Source organism: Stegostoma tigrinum, chromosome 17 (assembly GCF_030684315.1).
Source record: "Stegostoma tigrinum isolate sSteTig4 chromosome 17, sSteTig4.hap1, whole genome shotgun sequence".
Taxonomy (NCBI): domain Eukaryota; kingdom Metazoa; phylum Chordata; class Chondrichthyes; order Orectolobiformes; family Stegostomatidae; genus Stegostoma; species Stegostoma tigrinum.
In genome coordinates, this window is record NC_081370.1 from 17,733,301 (window position 1) to 17,752,912 (window position 19,612).

General features: G+C 38.0%; 1 protein-coding gene across 1 annotated transcript in view; it reads left to right on the top strand.

The window, feature by feature from the left end:
- LOC125459171 (cleavage and polyadenylation specificity factor subunit 6-like) overlaps nucleotides 1–19,612 on the top strand; it is a 68,688-nt gene that overhangs the window by 43,505 nt on the left and 5,571 nt on the right. Inside the window, exons 5-8 of the mRNA XM_048545207.2 lie at nucleotides 9,900–10,434; nucleotides 12,860–12,975; nucleotides 14,886–15,039; nucleotides 17,296–17,486. Of these exons, the coding sequence (XP_048401164.1) occupies nucleotides 9,900–10,434; nucleotides 12,860–12,975; nucleotides 14,886–15,039; nucleotides 17,296–17,485 (995 nt within the window). The 3' untranslated portion in view covers nucleotide 17,486. The remainder of the gene's footprint in view (nucleotides 1–9,899; nucleotides 10,435–12,859; nucleotides 12,976–14,885; nucleotides 15,040–17,295; nucleotides 17,487–19,612) is intronic.

The following is a 19,612-nucleotide window of genomic DNA, read 5'->3' on the forward strand; positions in this document are numbered from 1 at the left end:
TTTAATTCAAGACTTTGTCGTAATGTGTTTACAATTAGCATACTTTTAATTGGTGATTACTAAATTGGAAAGTAATAGATTTTTGCCTGTGAATAAAAACAATTGAGATAGATTGTTCAATGGCCAAGAGGGTAAAAATACCACATGGTATGGTAGAGAAAAGTTCCAAGTTCTCTTCCAGATTCAGGCTTAGCTGATTTATGTCAGCCATTGAAGCAGCTGGGGCTGTACTTCGAGTACAATTCCAAATGTCTTCGCAATTTTTCATGTATGAATCAAATTATCTTGGATGATAAATGAGCCCAGGATACCTACCAACCAACTTGAACTTGAATCTGAACCTGCCCTGACAGCCAAACATGCACTTTCAAACGAGGGTCACCAAATAATAACATAGTGTCGAACCTTCTTTTAACATTTATTTCCAATCAAGAATTATTACAACCTCGTTGTCCCTACTGGATGAGAGATGAACCGTCTCAGCAATAATGTTCAAAACATTTAGTGCATGTATCCAGGCTAAAATTGGAAATGATAAATCAGATAGAAGGTAACCAGCTGTAAGTATCCAATCAATTTCTCTATACGTACCAACAACACCCAACTTTATCTGTTTACCATCACAAATACGTCCGTGCTGCTGCTTGTGTTAAAAGAACTTAAATCTTGGATAAGTTTGATTGAAAGCATGTTGCTTGACTTGCAACTGAAACATATTATCCAAGCTTATTCATTTTGCTAACCCAGTTCTCTCGAATTGAATCTAATGATGGACTCTTAATGTCCTCTTTAACTCTGGGCTTAACTTTAGACCTCCATCCACATCACTGTATCATGTCTGCCTGCAACTTATTTCTTACTCTTGTCAAAATCCTTATTGAATGCCTTTATCGTTTCCTGGCTTGATTTCTCTCATGCTGGCTTCCTGAGTTTTACTCTAGATTCACTTCCACTTGATGCAAGTACTGTGCCGTATTCAACTATGTATTTTAATTACATTGCCTTTTTTTAATATCACCTTTTATCGTGTGGCTTCCGTAGGCACTCCAATTGTAACACACTGACTTCAAAATCCTCATTTAAAATCTTCATCACATTTGCTCCATTGTGCTTCACTGTTTTCACCCCTCTTTGACATTCATTTCCTCTGCTTTTCCAACTATTATGTGTTGTTTAGTGTATTATGTGTTGTTTCCTATTGCTCAGGCACACCTCACTGTGTTATGTCGCAGAGCTTTCAGTTCTTGTGCCCTTGTATTCTGGAATGGTCAATAAATCCTTTCATCTTGCGACATCTCTATTCATCTTTATTAGCTTTCTCAGAACTTATATTTCTAGCCATGCTGCTGGCCACCTCCCATACTACCCAGTTCCCATCCAAAATCCTATGCGAAGGCAAGTTTTCAAGTCAGAGGAAAGAGTAGGATAAAATAGAATGAGGTATAATTGAATGTAAATTTTGGCTGCAAGGATTAAGATTAGTTTATTTGTAGCTTGTGAGGAAGAAAAACACAAAAGTCAGTGCAATATTAACTATTGTTCTATCAATAAGCTTTGTAAAGATACATTTTTGACTGATTAAAGGCTAGAGATGAGTGAGGAACTATCCTGTCACATTTGAAGCTTTGTTCTTTAACATGCCCAGGACAATGAAGTAGTACTGGAACAGTTACTAAATATGGAAGCAGTATTAAGGTATTGACCAGTAACGTTGGAATAGTAGACAATTATTAGATATAAAAATATGCTTTCAAAGCAAGATTGGACTTGGGGCCAACGTTTGTATGTCTTTCACTTATATGTATGTGATAGGGTGTGTTAATACGTTGGTTTGATTTAAGTTGGTGTGTGAAAGTTAATCTTAAAATTTCATATATGTAAAATTTAGCACATCATGTTAGGTTTCTTATAGCTCATAATCATTAGGATTGCATTTAATCCCAATGTTCATGACCTGAGGAAGACTGGAAAGATTGGTGAAAGCAAAGGAGAGGTCTGATGGAAATGAAACCTGGCATGATTGAAATCTGCCAATTGGAATATATTGCCAGATTGATATTGGGATGCCAATCATCTAAGTCTGCTTTTGTGAAATCTGAACTTCCAGTAGAACCAAAATCACTTTCTGGTTTAAATATTTGGAGTCTAATTTTGACTCTCTGAGAATGACTGTGGTTTGCGTGAATTAAAATCTTATTTTTCAGCAAGTAAACATCAAACTTCAATTATGAATCCCAAGCCTTTTCAAAGAAGGAAAACAAATGAGAAAGGGGAGAAAAAGAAATGGGAATAGAGGATACAGAGGAAACAAATGGACAAAGACGACAACTGTGGCCTCTTATGGAATTATCGTGAATAAGAAGTGACTTCCTGTTTCCAAAAGAAAAACGCAAATTATGTAAAAAGACATATTGAAGTCAGATTCTGTGTCTGTGAATCAGTGGACACTATGATTGAAGTCACATTTCTCCTAGAATTTAATAAGTATCTGTGGTTCCTCATAACTTTTTAATTGGTGTGCTGAAGCAAATTGTGCCCTTTCAGTATTCAAATAAAAAATAACTCCAGTATAAAACTTGTATTATTAAACAGAAAATTTCAGTTGAAGACACGACAAAAACTCCTAAAGCTAACAACGTATGTTACCAACAGTATCCCTTGTTTAATCAGCTTTCCTTACCCTTAATGAAAATGCTGACTCACTTTGGGGCTGCCTTTGAATACCTTGACTAGTGGGCCTTTCCTTTTGTGAAAATATTGATGGTGAGTGTTGGCAGATTTTTCTATTGTATCAGTCTTTATGGGGGGGCTTGATCCTATTTTTTTCTGAAATTCATGCAGATTTGAACATACAATTGCACAATTACCAGATGTTCACTGGATAGTATTCAGTACCAGGAGTCCTGGCTGATTTCCCTGACACAACCCCTTGCCACCCTTCAACCTTTTTACTGCAATGTGACTAACATCAATTGTAATAACCTTAAACATACCCTGGTGATGTAGATTGAGAATGAAGCAAGAGCCTTTCTTGGCTATATTGCTTTGTACAATTTTGATTAATATCTTTACTCATTATGCACTGAGGTAGCTCTACAAAGCAAATGAGATGATTTCTGTTATGTTGTTGTAGGGCAAAGAACAGCTAGCTGATTAGTCTTTTGCTTCATCTAACTTTGTCTTGATGGATGTTTTTGGGGAGGATTGGGGGCACAGGAATAATGTTGGAGTAAACATGGCTACACAAGCTAAAGGTTTTTGTCTTGGTTTGACATACAGTAAAATTTGAATTTACAGTCAAGCTCCATTACCCTAAATCATTTAATTGGGGTATCACGTTATATACTATACTTGTATACATCTGAATCCTTCGTAAGTATGTCTGCAGTTGTGGGGGGAAGGAAGTCGACCTATTATCAATTCTCATGCTCAAAAGAATTACATTCAGCTGCAGAAAATGGTTGAATTTTAAGAAAGCATTCAGAAGAAATGATGTTTACAAGCTCAAATAAACACTATGTTAATTTCATATTGTGCAGATAGTTTGCTAAGTCTGAGGTTTGCCAATTCACCAAGCCTAGGAGTAACATTGAAACCACTAAGCTATTGCTATTTTGTGCAAAATAGTACTTCACTGAGAGGTCCAAGAGTTTTACGCAAGAAATCCTTATCTCCCTATGATAATTAACTTCTGGTTTTTGCTTATTAGGTTGGTGGGTGGGCGGGATGGGGGATCTTGGTGTTTAAAAATAGAAGACAAGAACAAGATAGCAATACAGTATATGATGTTTGGCAAAATAGTTTGTGTATTGAAAATTATTTTACAATGTACATTTAACTTAATTACTGAACCATAGATTATGATTAACTTCTACCCAGGTTATTACTAGTTGTTGGGTGGGTTTTGAGGAGAGGTGGAGGAACTTGAGCTATGTTATTTATAGATGATATAAATTTTATGATTTATTAAAAAATTTTTTTTATAAATTTATATATTTTTTCCTCTTTGCTAGCTCTACCGCATTCATTCTATAATGTTCTGGTTTACACTTCTTTAATCAATTTTGGGTAGGTGTTTTGAATTAGTGACAAGAATGTGCAAAGACTGACGAGAGCTGTGGTGGCACAGTGATAGTATCCTTACCCCTGGACTGGGAGACCCATGTTCAAGACCTAGATGCCCCAGAAGCGTGTAATAAAATCTCTAAACACATTCATTTGAAAAGTAGGTTAAATAATAAAAGTAAGGAAAAACTGACATGGGCTGTTGTAGTAATGTACTTACCTCTAGGCCAGGTTCAACTCCCACCTGTTCCAGACGTTTGTTGTAACAACATTTCTGAACAGGTTGATTTTTTTTTAAATGCAAAGATTGACAATAATTTCACCTTAATGCATATCCCTCTGACTGTGGAACAGTGCCTGGCCTGTACTAAATGTTCTGTCTCTCCTTATCATGAAGATGAACATGACATTAAGAGGATATCAAACCCTTGCCCTATCCCTCCATCCCCTGCATGTTTCATCATTGGTGACAAAACTGTTTCACTTTATAATTTGCCTGCCCAATTCTATTGGTTGATTTTTGCTTTTTTTTACCCACCTCTGAAAATCCTTCTATTTGAGCTTTTGGTCTTCTGTCATTTCTGCCTCCTCCTTGCTCAGTGGATTTCAAACTGTGATAATTTCGAAGTCACATGATCTCAATCTATAATCACTGCACATTATTGTAATTTGTTGAAAATTAATATATTATAACTGCTAGCTTTAGAGGAGGTAAACAGAGCAAGGTGACAGAATATTTCACTCATCGTGCTTTTCTGATTCTTGTCTTCTGCTGCTTGATATGATCTGAACTTTTTGTAGAAATTTTAGCAATAGGAAAAGATCAATATGCATGATACCACTTCACTTCTTAGCATCTCATTATCAAAAAAGCATTTGCTTTTCCACTTACATTTTCTGCAATAACTGCTTGCGTGAGTATAATTGTGCCTTAAGAATAGTGGATAGAGCAGTCCCCAGGTAAAGTACCAATGTATGATGCAGAGTTTGAATAGATTCTTAATGTACTGATGCTGCTTAAACCAAAGTGTTAGCAAAAAAATTCACTAAAAAATTGCCCACTTGTGGCTGTCCCAATTCTGACCATGTAAAGTCTCAGGCTGTCCATTCCCATTGGAGTGTATTATGTAGTTGTGGTTACTCCCAATATCAGTTGGTACTAGACTGCCTACAACTACTACTTCAGAATATGGATGTTTGTAATTTGGAGTAATCTGTAGGACGGAGTTAAAGTCAGATACGCTGTCAGTTTCAGCAACTTTAGCTTACAGTATGGATCCCTTTTCAGATTTTACAGTTGCTTTCACTAGTTGTGTACACAAACCTTTTGTGTGACATTCATCCTTATTAAGGCTTAGTAATAGGAAGCAAGTATGATTCAGCTTTGCTTAACGTTATGAAATATCTTTAACATTCTGTCATATAAAATGTTATACTTAAAACTTTACTGGTTTTGTTGTATTTAACTCTACTGTCATTTTTGAACATTGGAATCTAAAATATGGAGTAAGAAAATAAGAATTTAATCCATCAAGCTTGGGCTCTTTACTGTACTTAACATTCCATCATGACCTGTTGATTCCATGCATAATGGAAATGTCTCCAACTTATTAAAATCTTTAACTCTCTTTCTCAACAGACACAAATCTAGACATGAATTGACCTGTTTGGAGATCTGTTTCATGTATCTCCCATCCTTTGTTGTGGGTGCTCTTTAACTCTTTAACTTTTGCTCATGTAATCGCAAATTTGAATTATGACTTGACACAACTGTTGGTGGCTAGTATTAAAGGCATTTGTGGAGATCAGTGGATGATATTTCACTGACCTCTCCTGTGAAATAAATCTTTATTATACTCTGTGGCTAGTAATGTTCCTTCTAAGTTGTGCAGATGCCAATTAAACAGCAATCTTCAATAAACAAGTTGCTAAAAAAAATTGTGACCAATGTTAGTGGTTAGCATTTTAATCATAGCAGCACATGATACTGATGGTAAAAAGTAAAGCGTTTTACAAATGAATCTAATTTCTTCTCATTGATCCAATTTATCCAGCATTTGTACATCACATATTAACTCTCCTTAAATCCATCTCTTTGACTTTTGGTCACCTGTGATTTCATGTCAAATTCTGTCTAATTATGATCATGTGAAGTTCAGTGGAAGTTTTTAAACTACGTTATAAGTGTGAAATAAGTGCAAATATGTTGCACTGTATGAAGTTCAGGTCCTCTGCGATGGTCTGTCTCTCTAATGCTAGACAAAACCATACAATTTAAGTACTTGTCTATGCTTAAATGTTTAAGTCAAAATATACTTAAATGTTTGAAATATTTTTCAGTTCTTGCAATTGTCACCTTCACCCCCAAACCTAATTGAAGCAACTGTTTTTGTTATCTTCAACGAGAGCTAATAGTATATATGCTGAATAATACTTTACAAGTCAAATTGACAGTTTTCTAAACAAGCAGAAATTGACTGTTAGAACAGTTGAGCTTTCATTGAATGATCAATAGTAATGAAGTTTTTTTTCAAAACTTAACATCTTCCCTTGCAGAATAATTATGAGTTAAATAAGTTTATAGAGTCATGAATGGCATGGATAGGTTGAATAGCCAAGATCTTTTCCTAGGGTGGGGGAGTCCAAAACTAGAGGGCATATTTTTAAGGTCGGGGGAAGATTTAAAAAGGTAACTTTTTTACGCAGAAGGTGGTGTGTGTGTGGAATGAGCTACCAGAGGAAGTGGTGGAGGCAGGAATCATTACAACACTTAAAAGACGTTTGGATGGGTATATGAGTAGGAAGGGTTGAGAGGTATGTGGGACAAGGTCAGATTGTGATGGCTGGTTGGTGTGAACGAGTTGGACCGGAGGGTCGTTTTCTATACTGTGTGACTCCGTAACTACTGCATGCTCAGACAATATTAACTTTCAAAGTTATTGCAATCTATCTTGGCTAATTCTTATGCTGATTTCCAGGATTTTCTTTCAGGTGTCCACAAAGCAGCTGTTCAGCATTTCATCAGAAAATAAATGTTGGCAGTGCCTTGTCAAACTATTAAATGTATGTTATAAGGGTTGACCTTCATGCTTCCTTGGATTTTGGGGAAAGGGGGCCAAAAACAGATTGGGACATCTATTGTACATTCTGTCTCTCCCATTAAATCTTATTAGTCAGTGAGTTTAAAAACTTCTGAAAGAGTGTACTTTTTTGAAAGTTAATCTATTTTTTCTAGTTGACCTGTTCAGAGATGTTATTGTACACCTCTGGAGCAAGTAGGACTTGAATCTGAGCCTCCCTTACCATGAGTTAAGGATATTACCTCTGTGCCACAAGAGGGCATGCCTACTGCATGTGGTATTTCCAAGTGGTGGCGGTCAACTATTCAAGTGCTGACTAAGCCCGAGTTTGCTTAGCTTCGGAGATCACATGAGATCCAGCATTTTCAAATTAGAATGGCCATTGGCTGAAGGAGTGTACTTATCTAAGAAGTTGCAGCTGTAATAAATGTGGAGACAAATTAGAGTAGACTATCAAACTCACTTGACCATGACCTCAAAACAGTTTAACTCTCTCATTCTTCATTACGTTGTAGTCTCTGATATTTTAAAACCCAAGTTTTATATCACTTACTACCTCGTAACTTAGCTTACCTCTACTCTCTTCAACATTGGTGAATGTCCTGCGCTATGAGCTAAAACATCAAAGTAAAGATTGTGCTATCAGGCAGGAAATATTTATGTATTATGTATTTCATGTAGTCTATGAAATATTCTAGTTTACGTAATCTCGTAATTTAACCCTAAGAGCCCTGTAATATTCTGGTGATGTGTGCTACAGACCAATTTAACAGTTCTAAGGTAGTGACCAGAACTGTGCAGGCCTTTGTACAGTTATAGTAAAACGTCTTTATATTTCACTCTTCTAAATGTAAAGGCTAACTTCCCATTTGTTTTTTTGATTTGTTTTTGTATCTGACTGTTGCATTTTCACGATCTGTGCACCTGTTGCCTCTAAAACCATTTGAACCTCTCCTGTTCCCAGCATTTCACCATTTCTAAAATTCTCACATCTGTCCATTTTTAGTCCAAATGGATACCTGCATTGAAATCCATCAGTCGCAGGTTTTTGCACTCAGTTAGTCATATCACTGTCTCTGTAATTGTATGCTTTGTCTACAGTACTTACTATGTCACCTGTCTTTGTTACAAAATCTGGATGTATGGCTGTCAGGTATGTTATCTAACTTATTAATAAATATAATTAACATTGAAGTCTCAACACAGCTTCCGTTGAGCATCACTGGTCACTTGCTTCCAATTTTAATACCTACCCATATCTCCTCATATCTTCTACCACCTGACCAATCTCTTAACCAGGTTAATGAGTTACCTTCAATTCCATTAGCATTATTCTTGGGTCTCTTAAGTGGAATGACATTGAATGCCTCTGGATTAGTTGCTTACTCAAAAAAAAATTACATTTGTTAGACATGACCAACCCTTAAAAGCCGAAGTTGGCTCTGCAAACAACTCCTATTTCTTGTGCTCAGCCACTTTTGTCCTTTGTTGTAGGTTATTTCCATTGTACTTCAAACATGAACAAAGTACATTGATTTTGAGCACAGTCCCATTACACTTCAACATTGAAGTAACCATTTAGTCAAACATTCCAATTTAATATTCTACTACCAATTATTAATTCTCACTGTCATTGTTTCTGGTAATTGAAAAAGTCAGATTTTATTTTTGTCCGTTTTTTGTATGCTGCCGTCTAAAATTCTGTTAATTTCTCTATGAAAATGGAAACCTAGTGGCCTTGCCGATTTGTTAATAAAACACATGGAAAGCAGGTTCTTTCTGGTCTGACTAGTAGAACACTGGATAAAATTGACAGTGAAAATGAAAGCAGATTCTTTCTGGTCTGACTAGTAGAACACTGGATAAAATTGACAGTGAAAATGAAAGCAGATTCTTTCTGGTCCAACTGGTAGAACATTGGAGCAATGTGAGCAGCGGCATGAGGTTCCTCTGGCCTAACTGGCAGAACACTGGATAAAATCAGATGGTGGAACTTAAAACAGATTCCTTCTGGTCTGACTGGTAGAGCACTGGGGAAAACTCGAGCAGTGGAAATACAGATCCTCAAGGATGAATGCACATTCCAGTATTTCCTGTTTTTATCGCTAGATTTTTTTATTCAACCCTGTACAAGTAGATAGATTTCGAAATCAGGATTTCTAGAAATAAACATAACTATTCAAATAAACCTGTGGGATGAAATTCATCCTTATGGAAAATAAGAAAATAATGCCTTCAAAATTAAATGATAGGAATGAAATTACAGGAAAAAAAGTATGTTCAAAGTGATTTTATTCGTGGGCCATTAGTTTGAAAAAATTAGCATTCTCCAGTAGAATTCCACTCCTCAGTGTTTTAGAAAACTAGGAACAGGGACTCAATTTCTCTTCTTGCACCAGGACTCGAGTTGCACCCCACTGAGGTACAGGCAGTCTCCTGTAAATAGGTATTCAAATGTTTGGGGAACTATACTCCAATACTAAGAGCTAACAGTGTGAAATGTACTCCACAGCTTGTAGAGCTTACTTCAGTTTGGCATCATATCTGAAACCATTTGCAAAGCAGTGTGAGTGCAGTTGTCAGACCAGCAGGTGGTGCTATTTTGAAAGTGGACAATCAACATTACTGTTGAAATACTAAATATTGCAATTTGGGCTGAATGTTCTGCAGATAGTCTCACTTTTGTGAGCATATTTACTGAATTACCACTATTCACAATTTAACTGCTGCTTTGCTTTTTAAATGTTTCTACAGGACAGAATCCTCAGAGAAGCCAATCGCATGACTCAGTGAATTCCCCAGACCATCGAGATTCTCCATTGCCACGAAGAGGACCATCACCAGCTGAAAATGCTGCAGCACCTCCCAGGAGGGATAAGTTACCACCTTCCTTCCAACTGCCTAGTCGGCCTCCGTACGGTGAACATCCGCATGGAATTCCACCACCAGGCCTTCTGCCCCCTCCAATGTCACTTGCTCTCAACTCTGGATATGGACCCCCACTTCAAGTGCAGCCAGGGCCCCTACCCCCGCCAGGTGCATTTTTAGCACGACCTGGCCCTCCAGGATCTATTGTACCTCCGTTGCCACCAGGACTCCCACCCCATTTGATAGTACCACCTCCAGGTGCTATTCCACCTGCACCCCACATTAACCCAGCTTTCTTTATAACACCAAATGCCAGCTTACCTTCACAAGTTGATAGCAGAGGACTTCCACCACCAGCTGGGGATGTCTATGGTAGACCATCACCGTCTCAGTACAACAGAGAGGAATTCAAACGTGGAAGGTAGGTACAGATCTGTTCAGCTGAGGTCATTTTATGTCTTCAGCTGCTTTTTTGTTTGTGGAGTCACAGATTCATAGAGCATGGAACCTGACCCTTTGGTCCAACTCATACATGGGCATTTTGAGATAGCACTAAACTGTGTAGGCATGGAAGAATTCTAGTCACACTTTTCTGGATGATTTACTATATCACTGCTATGGGATGAAGGGAATGATTAACAACTGTTCTGATTCCTACCTAGTGACATGCATGGAGTTTGGATGAGGACAGAATTGGTTTTGATTGTGGTACATTGTGAGCTCCAGTAAGTAAGCTGGAAACTAATTTGGGGTTGATGAGATTTGTCTGACAAAGGGACAGGAAGATTGAAATCTAATTATCACAAATTTGTGGCAAATTCCCTATTACATGAGGCCAGTGCCACAGGAGCTTAGCTAAAATATTTTGAGGAATATTCTTCCCAGTGTAGGCCTCACTACTGTGCATGTTGCTTTTAATTCTTTATTTACATGCTGCAGTGTACAATTTGCAATGCTCCAAACTGAATTCGCTGGTTCATGTCAGTGAGTAGTGTATGTAAAAATCCTGTTGTGTTGATGCTGAGGGCAGCAAGGAAGGAAATCATTGAGGAAGTCAGGGCTACAAACATCAATAATTTGTATTTTTTTTTCTTATGCAGTAAGCATATGTTTTTAAAGGAACCCTGCAGTTTGTATGACTATGTTTTAGTGAATGGCAACCACGTTAACTACAATTTTTTAAAAATAATTTTTTTTAAAACTCGATTTAATTCTAAGGTCTGTCTTGCCCAGATATATCATTTAGCTGGGCTCATAACAACATGCAAAAAGATTTGAGAATTTTTCCAGCGATGAGGGAGTTACAGGGATAGATTGAAGAAGCTGGATAGATTAAAGAAACTCCTTGTTAGAAACAAAGATTTAGTGGAGATTTAATGGAGGTGTACAAAACCTTGAGCGGTTTAGAGATAAACTCTTTATAAAGGCAGAAGGGTCAAGAATCAGATTTCAGATGATTGACAAAACAACCAATGTTGACTGAAGAATTTTTTTAGACAAGTGCTAAGGATCTACAATTGCACTATTTAAGGGAGTAGGGGAGGCAGGTATAATACAGCTTGCAAAAGAGGAGTGAATAAATACCTGATGGGAAAATACTTGTAAGACAGAGAAAGGATGAGGGATTAGAATTAACTCAGTTGATCTTGTCAACAGCGGGACAGATACAATGAGCCAAATAACTTCCTATAAATTGTAACCATTCTGTGATTATTTCAAAGGACATTGAAACTACTGCCACCTCTTACTGCAAGCTTCTGTTCTACATTGAGAAGCAGAAAATCGTAGATGATTGGGTCTCATTTAATATAACAAAAGATCAATTAATAAATTAATTGCTTAAAATCATTGAAATAAAGCTGTTAATGTTTTTCATATTAGCTAATCTCCAATTAAACTGTGATAAATTGCAATGTACTGCTTTATTTTTAATGGAAATCTATAGATAATTTGATTTGCTCCTTTAAGATCACATGGTCTTAATGCTGTAAATAGTCAAACGGAGGCCATTGTTGGTCCTAGTCACGTTTTGAAGTCAATTAAAATTATTCCTGTCATTAGAAGACATTGTCTGAAATCCACTAAAAAAAAGCGTGCTTTCCTTTTTCTCGTACTTTGGTGAAATACGATACAGTCACATTAAAGCAATGCCTGGAGAGTAAAGGGTCTGTCTCAAGGTATATTAGCATTGATTGTATGAAATCTAGGATTTTCACATATTTGAGAGTGTCTGGAGTCTAACATGCCCTGTCCTGTGGAAAAATAATCTATAGCTTAATGAAAGGCTAGTTGATGTTGTTTGGTGTTTTTTGCAAATAGCAGTTGTTTGACTTCTCTGATTTGGCAGATCATAAGTTGTCTCGAGATCAGAAAAAGCTTCAAGAAATAATGGGCTTTCTTTCTGTTTGTTTTTGAGGTTATACATGGCACTTCATACCAAGAACGAAACTTGAGTATCAATAAATCTACTGAATATTTTAGTCAGATAATGTTGCCTCCTATTGACATTTGCTGGCTTTTTTTTGTTGGAGAACATAAAAAGAAGAATCAGCTTTGATGTTAGCTCTGTAACACAGCCAACCAGACAGGCTTTGAATAAAGAGATAACAAAGTGTGGAGCTGGATGAACACAGCAGGCCAAGCAGCATCCATAGTCACATGGAGTACCAAGATCCCTAAGTGTATCTGAAAAACTTGGTCACTCGGCCATCACAATCTAGTATTAATTTTCTGACCTTGTTTCAGTCAAACTTTGAGTTATCACTTTAAGAATAAGATGAAGTAATTGCTAACTGTTTTATTTGAATTTATGTGTCAAGAATGAAATGTGTTTCCCTTCTTTGCAGAGATCCTGACTCCAGTAGTCCTCCTCTTAGTGAAGCAGAGTTTGAAGAAATGATGAACAAGAACCGAGCGATTTCTAGCAGCGCCATCTCCAAAGCTGTAGCTGGAGCTAGCACAGGTAAGTGAGCAAGAGCAGGTCTTCAACACACTTTCTATGCATCTAATAACTTGATAGCTACAAAACTGTACTAATCTACAGTGAATTCAGATTAGAGATATCAACAAAGCTTCCACCTCTCTATGCTCATGCCATGCCCTTGTCAAGTGGTGAACTATGCAGAGTTTTTTTTTTGGACATTTTCAGAACTGCTGTCAGAGATGCTATGATGAGCCTTAATTTCAACAAAGTGAGGATATAAAGTGTGTATGTGATAATGTTTCTGCAGTTTAGGAAGAACAAGAAAGGATTTGTGAAATATTACTGGTGAAAGCTGCCCACTTCATGTCAGCTTCCTGATGTCCTATGTCTGCTTAATCTGCAAGCAAATTCCATATGCAATATAAATCAGTAAATGACTGTTTTTGTCACTTTGTGAATGAGCCCAAATAGAAAAACAAAAAAACGATGGATGTTTCAGTCTCTGAAAGAAGATAGGTTGGTTAACATAGTACAGTCTAAATCTTTGTTTTAATGGACCAGGCAGGGTGTGCACCATGGAGCATTGAGAACACACCAATGGAAATTCAGATAGCAACTTTTTAATGGTGCAGTGTCCTAGGACACTTCACAAATGGTACAATTTAAAAACCAAAAGGAAAGCCAGAGAAGAAGAAATAAAGGAGGATGGCAAAAGGCTTGATCAAACATTTGTTTTGTTTTTAGTAGGGTCTTAAAAGAGGTAAACGCATTTACAGAGAGTACTTGAGGCCAAGCAGCTGAAAGCCAATGACACAGCAATGGTGGTTACATAGCAGCTTGAACTAGAGGAAAGGAAATTTCATCAGAGATAAGCAAGGCGAGGTATGGTGGGATTTCTAATATCAAGGATGGAAATTTTGAAGTAGAGGTGATGGGAGACCAGGAGCAATGTAGCAATTAGGAAAGGGCAATAATGAACAGATATTTTCAACTGAGTGTTAAGTCAGTTATTATTTCAGACGAAATAAGAAAGACCAGCCAGGGAAAAATGGGAATATATGTATCTGGAGATGACAGAGGAATGAAAGAAGGGCTCTACCAGATGGGTTAAGTTTGAAGGTGAAAGTAAGACGTTTTTGTGATGAAGAGGATTTGTGTAAAACATTCAGCTTGACTTCGAAAGGAATGCCAAGGTTGGGCGAAATAAGTCCAAGATGGTGCCTAGGAAGGGGAGTGCAGTTGGTGAAGTTGTTACATAGTTTGTAAAAGGGCAGTTAAAAGAAATGACATCAATTTTCCCAATGTTTACCTGAACAGAATTATGATTTATCCAAGGTTGGATATCAGACAAGCAGACGAACATCACAGAATAAAGTTGGAAAGGATGGAGAGGTAGAAGTGGGTACCAACAGCATACATGTGGACATTGATCTCATGTCTTTGGGTAATTTCACTATATAGATGAAGAAGAGGAGGTGGCGAAGGAGTTGGGTAACTGTGGTGACAGTGCACAGGGCAGTAAGTGAAACCATTGTTAGAGCTACTGTGACAGTGAATAAATAGATAAGAATGGAACCAGGAGAATGAAGTCTCTCAGAATCAGAGCATGAAGGAGAGGCATCGAATGAGGATGATCTGTGTTCTAATTAATTCACATATATCTCATGTTACATTTGACCATTACAATTTAACCTCCAGAGACAATGAGACTTAGAATGGCCGTTTCAAAGTTCACAACTGCCGCATTTAAATTGACAAGTATCAGGAAACAAAACACAAGCATAAAAAAAAAAGACAGCTGTCTGGGCTGTGTGCTCCTACTGCTAGGATTCATTGGCTAGATATGATTAAGGTACTATAATTTAGATTCCTCTAGAATAATGATTTACATACACCAATTAGTGCACTGCTGTTAAGTTCTGAAGTTGAATCGATATTGTGTTACATAGGTGACTATGGAAATGCGATTGAGACATTGCTGACGGCCATTGCCCTGATTAGACAGTCAAAAGTTGCAGCAGATGACCGCTGCAAGGTCCTGGTCAGCTCCCTGCAGGACTGCCTCCATGGAATTGAGTCCAAGTCATATGGTTCAGGATCCAGGTAAGCATATAATAAGCACCATCTCAATTATCCTATTGAAACTTTTAAAAATATTCTTTCATGGTGTGTAGACAACTTGTTAAGGCAGTTGGTGAAGTTGTTACATAGTTTGTAAAAGGGCAGTTAAAAGAAATGACATCAATTTTCCCAATGTTTACCTGAACAGAATTATGATTTATCCAAGGTTGGATATCAGACAAGCAGACGAACATCACAGAATAAAGTTGGAAAGGATGGAGAGGTAGAAGTGGGTACCAACAGCATACATGTGGACATTGATCTCATGTCTCTGGGTAATTTCACTATATAGATGAAGAAGAGGAGGTTGCCTATCTCTAAATGTCCTTGAACTGAGTAACTTGCTACACTATTTCAGAGGGCAGCTAAGTGTCAACCATGATGATGTGTCTTTGGGTTGATTGTACCTAGTGAGGATGGCAAATTTTCTTACCTAAAGGACATTAGTTAGCCAGATGGGTTTTTATAACAATCAATAGTAGTTTTATGGTAAACATTACTGCAACCAGCTTTATAATCCAGATCTATTAGCTGAATTTAAATTCGGTGGTGGTATTAGAACCTTTATTGTCAGAGAATTAATCTGTTATCCGGATGCTTGTCCAGTGACATTACCACTATGCCACTACAATCATTTATGGAGGGGGGGCGGTTATTCTAAATTAACCTTGTGTGATGAGAACCAAAGAGTTAGAGTAACCAAGGATTTCAAGATATTAAGGGAAACAGAAACTATTTCTGCTAAAAATGGCAAAACACTATGAGGTTTAGAGGAACAGAGGGATCTTGAAGTGTTGTCTGCAGACCTTTGAAGGTGCAGAACAAGTTAATGGGGTAGTTAAGAAGGTATGTGGGTGCTCACCTTTATCAGTTGAGACAGATTAAAGATCCAGGGGATCATGTTGGCGCTGTACAGAATTTTGGTTAGGCCACATTTTGGAGTACTGTGTGCAGTCTGATCACATAAGAGAAGGATGTGTTTGCACTAGAGGGAGTGCAAAGGAGATCCACCAGGAAGTTGACTGTTAAGAGACATTTCAGCTATAAAGAAAGGCTGGATAAGTTTGGTTTATTTTGTTTGGAGCAGATGGGGGTAACTGACTGAGGTGTACAAGATTATGACGAGCATGGACAGAGGACCCACAAGGGTGGGTAGAAAGCAGCTGTTCTCCTCAAGTGAAGGATCAATGACAAGGTGGCATAATTTTAAAGTGTAAGGCAGGAAGTTTTACAGAGTACTTAAGGAAAAGCCTTTTAACCCAGAGGGTGGTGAGGGCCTTCAATGCATTGCTGGGAGGATAGTTGAGGCAGGAAACCTCAAACTTTTTAAAAAGTACTTGGATGAGCACTTGAAGTGTCATAACATTCAAGGCTATGGGCCTAGTGTAGTAACGTGAGACTAGTGTAGGCACTTAGTATATTTTTAATGGTACACACATGGTGGATTAAAGCATCTCTGCTGTACTGTATGAATTTAGCTGGAAAGTCTATAACAAGGGGACATAGTCTTAAAGTTAGAATCAGACATCTCATGAGAAACAGCTCAGACAAAAAGCGGGAGAAAAGCCAAATACATTTTTACAAATGAAAATTGATGAATTTTAAGACTGAGACTGACAGATTTTTGTAAAAGGTATGAGCAAATGGTTGGGATATATGGAGTTAAGTTGCAGTTCAGCCATGATCTCATTGAATTGACAGGCTTGGAAGATAAATGCCCAAATCCGATTTCTATGTTTTCTCTATAATTTATCATTGGACAGACTAGTATTGGCAGTTTTCTTAGGTGGTATTTAATTGAGATCAGTCAACTGAGCTAGGCCACAGATAAAATCTTGAATCTACCTGTTCGACACAACCCAGTTCCACTAATTTGGGGAGCTGACAGAATAGGCAGTGGATGCTTAGTTGTTGACTAGATTCAAAGCTGAAATCAATAGATTTTTGGGCTCAAAAGGGAATCTAGGGATGTGGAGATCAAGCAAGAGACTGGAATTGAGGTTGATATTCACAAATGGCAGAGCAGGCTGAAAAGGCTACAATGATCTATTCTTATTCATATTTCTTATGTACAATAATTTCTTGCTTATCATCTTGTTTTCTATGGTAACATTGAATCTGTCATTATTTAATATTCATTCATTAAGCAATTGACACTATATTGCTGAAAGGGTATTCAAACATATCCTGAAAGTAAGCTGGCAAAAATGGTTGGATTTATTGCATTTCTATTTACAGGAAAAGAGAGAGATCACGAGACCGAGAGTACAGCCGTTCTCATGACAGAAGCCGTAGACATAGGGAACGCTCTCACAGTGAGGATCGGCATGAAGATTATCACCGTGAGAGAAGTAGAGAACGGGATCGGCATAGAGATCGGGACCGTGACAAGGAAAGAGAGCGAGAGAGAGAGTATAGGCATCGCTAAGGTAGGTTTAGAACGTAAAGCTTGTTTAAAAAGAAGCATCATAATTGCATTATTATATTTTAAAGCATTCTCCACAATGGACTACTGCAGTTTTGGAAAGTTTGTGACTAAATATATGGACCTCATTGAGTGGGGAGGGACTAGCCAGCCTGCATGGCAGTCCTCCAGCTTCTTCCTGCCCTTCAGCTATTTATTTTCAGGTGGAATGAGTGTGGTGCTTGGTCTGTTCGCCTCACCAAACAGTGTAAGTGTGTTATGCATTACAGTCACCACAGTTGAGGGTTTGAAGAGCAATAGTAAAATGTGAAAAGTGATTTTAATTCTCATTCACATTTTTCTTTGGCAACTTGAATTTTCAACTTTTTATCCAGGTCTCACAGCTTGCAAGTAGCATGGCCACTGTCTGGAGGTCGCTGCCCAATGGCAGCAGTGGAACGAGCAGGAGAGCCAGTGCTGTAGCCAGGCTTGGACACATTCCTTTACTTCCCATCCTTCAGCTGTAACTGCAGACCACTCTATGGCGAGTTCCTCCCCTCACCATCTCACAGTGGTGGCTGGCTGCTTGACCTGTTTTTATTTCCAATTTTAACAAAAATTGGAGAGATGGCACCTATGTTTTGGTGGACCCTATACGTTACTTACCTGCCATGGCTGCTTCCAAGCCGGAATGCCTCTAATTGGCCCACCAGATTCAAGAGTACCTCCAAAGTCCTGTAATGGACTGACAGCTAACCCACCATATGGCCTTTGTTAATCAAACTGGGGAAAAAAAAAAATCACAGGTGAATGATTGTGTTCTCCACTCATTGCAGACTTCAGACCCACCTTTCAACCTGATGACAAAGTCCTGAAGCTTGGGATTTAGAATCTCGGCCATGGGTAAAATATGGCTAATTAAAAAATTATTATTTTACGGAAAGTGAATGCCACTGGCTTAGCCAGCATTTATTGCCCTCCCCAATACCTTTCATTATTATGGTGGTGAGCCATCTTCTTGAATTATTGAATTTCATGTGGTGGTGGTACTCCCAGTTTTATGATGGAGGACATTTCAGGATTTTGGCCAAGTGACAGTGAAAGAATGGCAAATTAGTTTCAAGTCAGTGGTCTATGTGCTTAGAGGGGAACTTGGAGGTAGTGTTCTTTTGCATTTATTGCCTTTATCCTTTTAGGTAGCAGAGGTTATGAGTTTAGAACGTGCTGTTGAAAAACCTGGGTGACTTACTGCAACACATGTAGATGTTACACACTGCTGCCACTTTGCACTGATGGTCGAGGGAGTGAATATTCAAGGTAGTGGGTAGGGTGCCAATGAAGCAGGTACTTTGTCCTGGATGCTGTTGGACCCCTTGGGTATTGTTGGAGCTGCACTCACCTAGGCAAGTGGAAACAATTCCATCACACTCCTGACTTGTACTTTAAGATAGTAGACTTTGCACACACTTTCCAGCCTCTGACCTATCCCTGTTGCGACAATATTTATATGGCTGGTCCAGTTTAGTTTTCAGTCAATGGTAATCCCCAAAATTTTTACAGTGGGGAATTCAATGATGTAATAACATTAAACATTAAGGGGCGTTGGCTGGATTCTTTCTTGACGATGATCATTCCCTTGTGGGTCTCAAATGTTACTTGCTACCTATCAATACAAATATGAGTATTGTCCAGGATTACTGTATTTGGACATGGATTACTTCAGCATCTGAGGAGCTACAAATGGTATTGAACATTGCACAATCATCAGCGAATATCCCCACTTTTGACCTTATGATGGCAGAAGGTCATTGATGAAGCAGCTGAAGATCACAGGGCTTAAAATGCTACACTGAGGAGCTCCTGTGGAGATGACCTGGACATGAATTGATTAACTTTGAACAACCATAGACACCTTACTTTATGCTCGGAATGATTGGAGAATTTCCCTTGATTCCCATTGAGTGCAGTTTTGCTGGCTTTCCTTGAAGCCATACTCCATAGAATGCCATCTTTATGTCAAGGACAGTCACTGTTTTTCACTTCTGAATTCAGCTCTGCCCAGCAATTTTCCATGAAAAGAAGTGAATTGATGGTGTTGATTTAGGGCAAAAGTTAACTACTTGCTCTCTCCAAAGATGTATGAAAATCTGG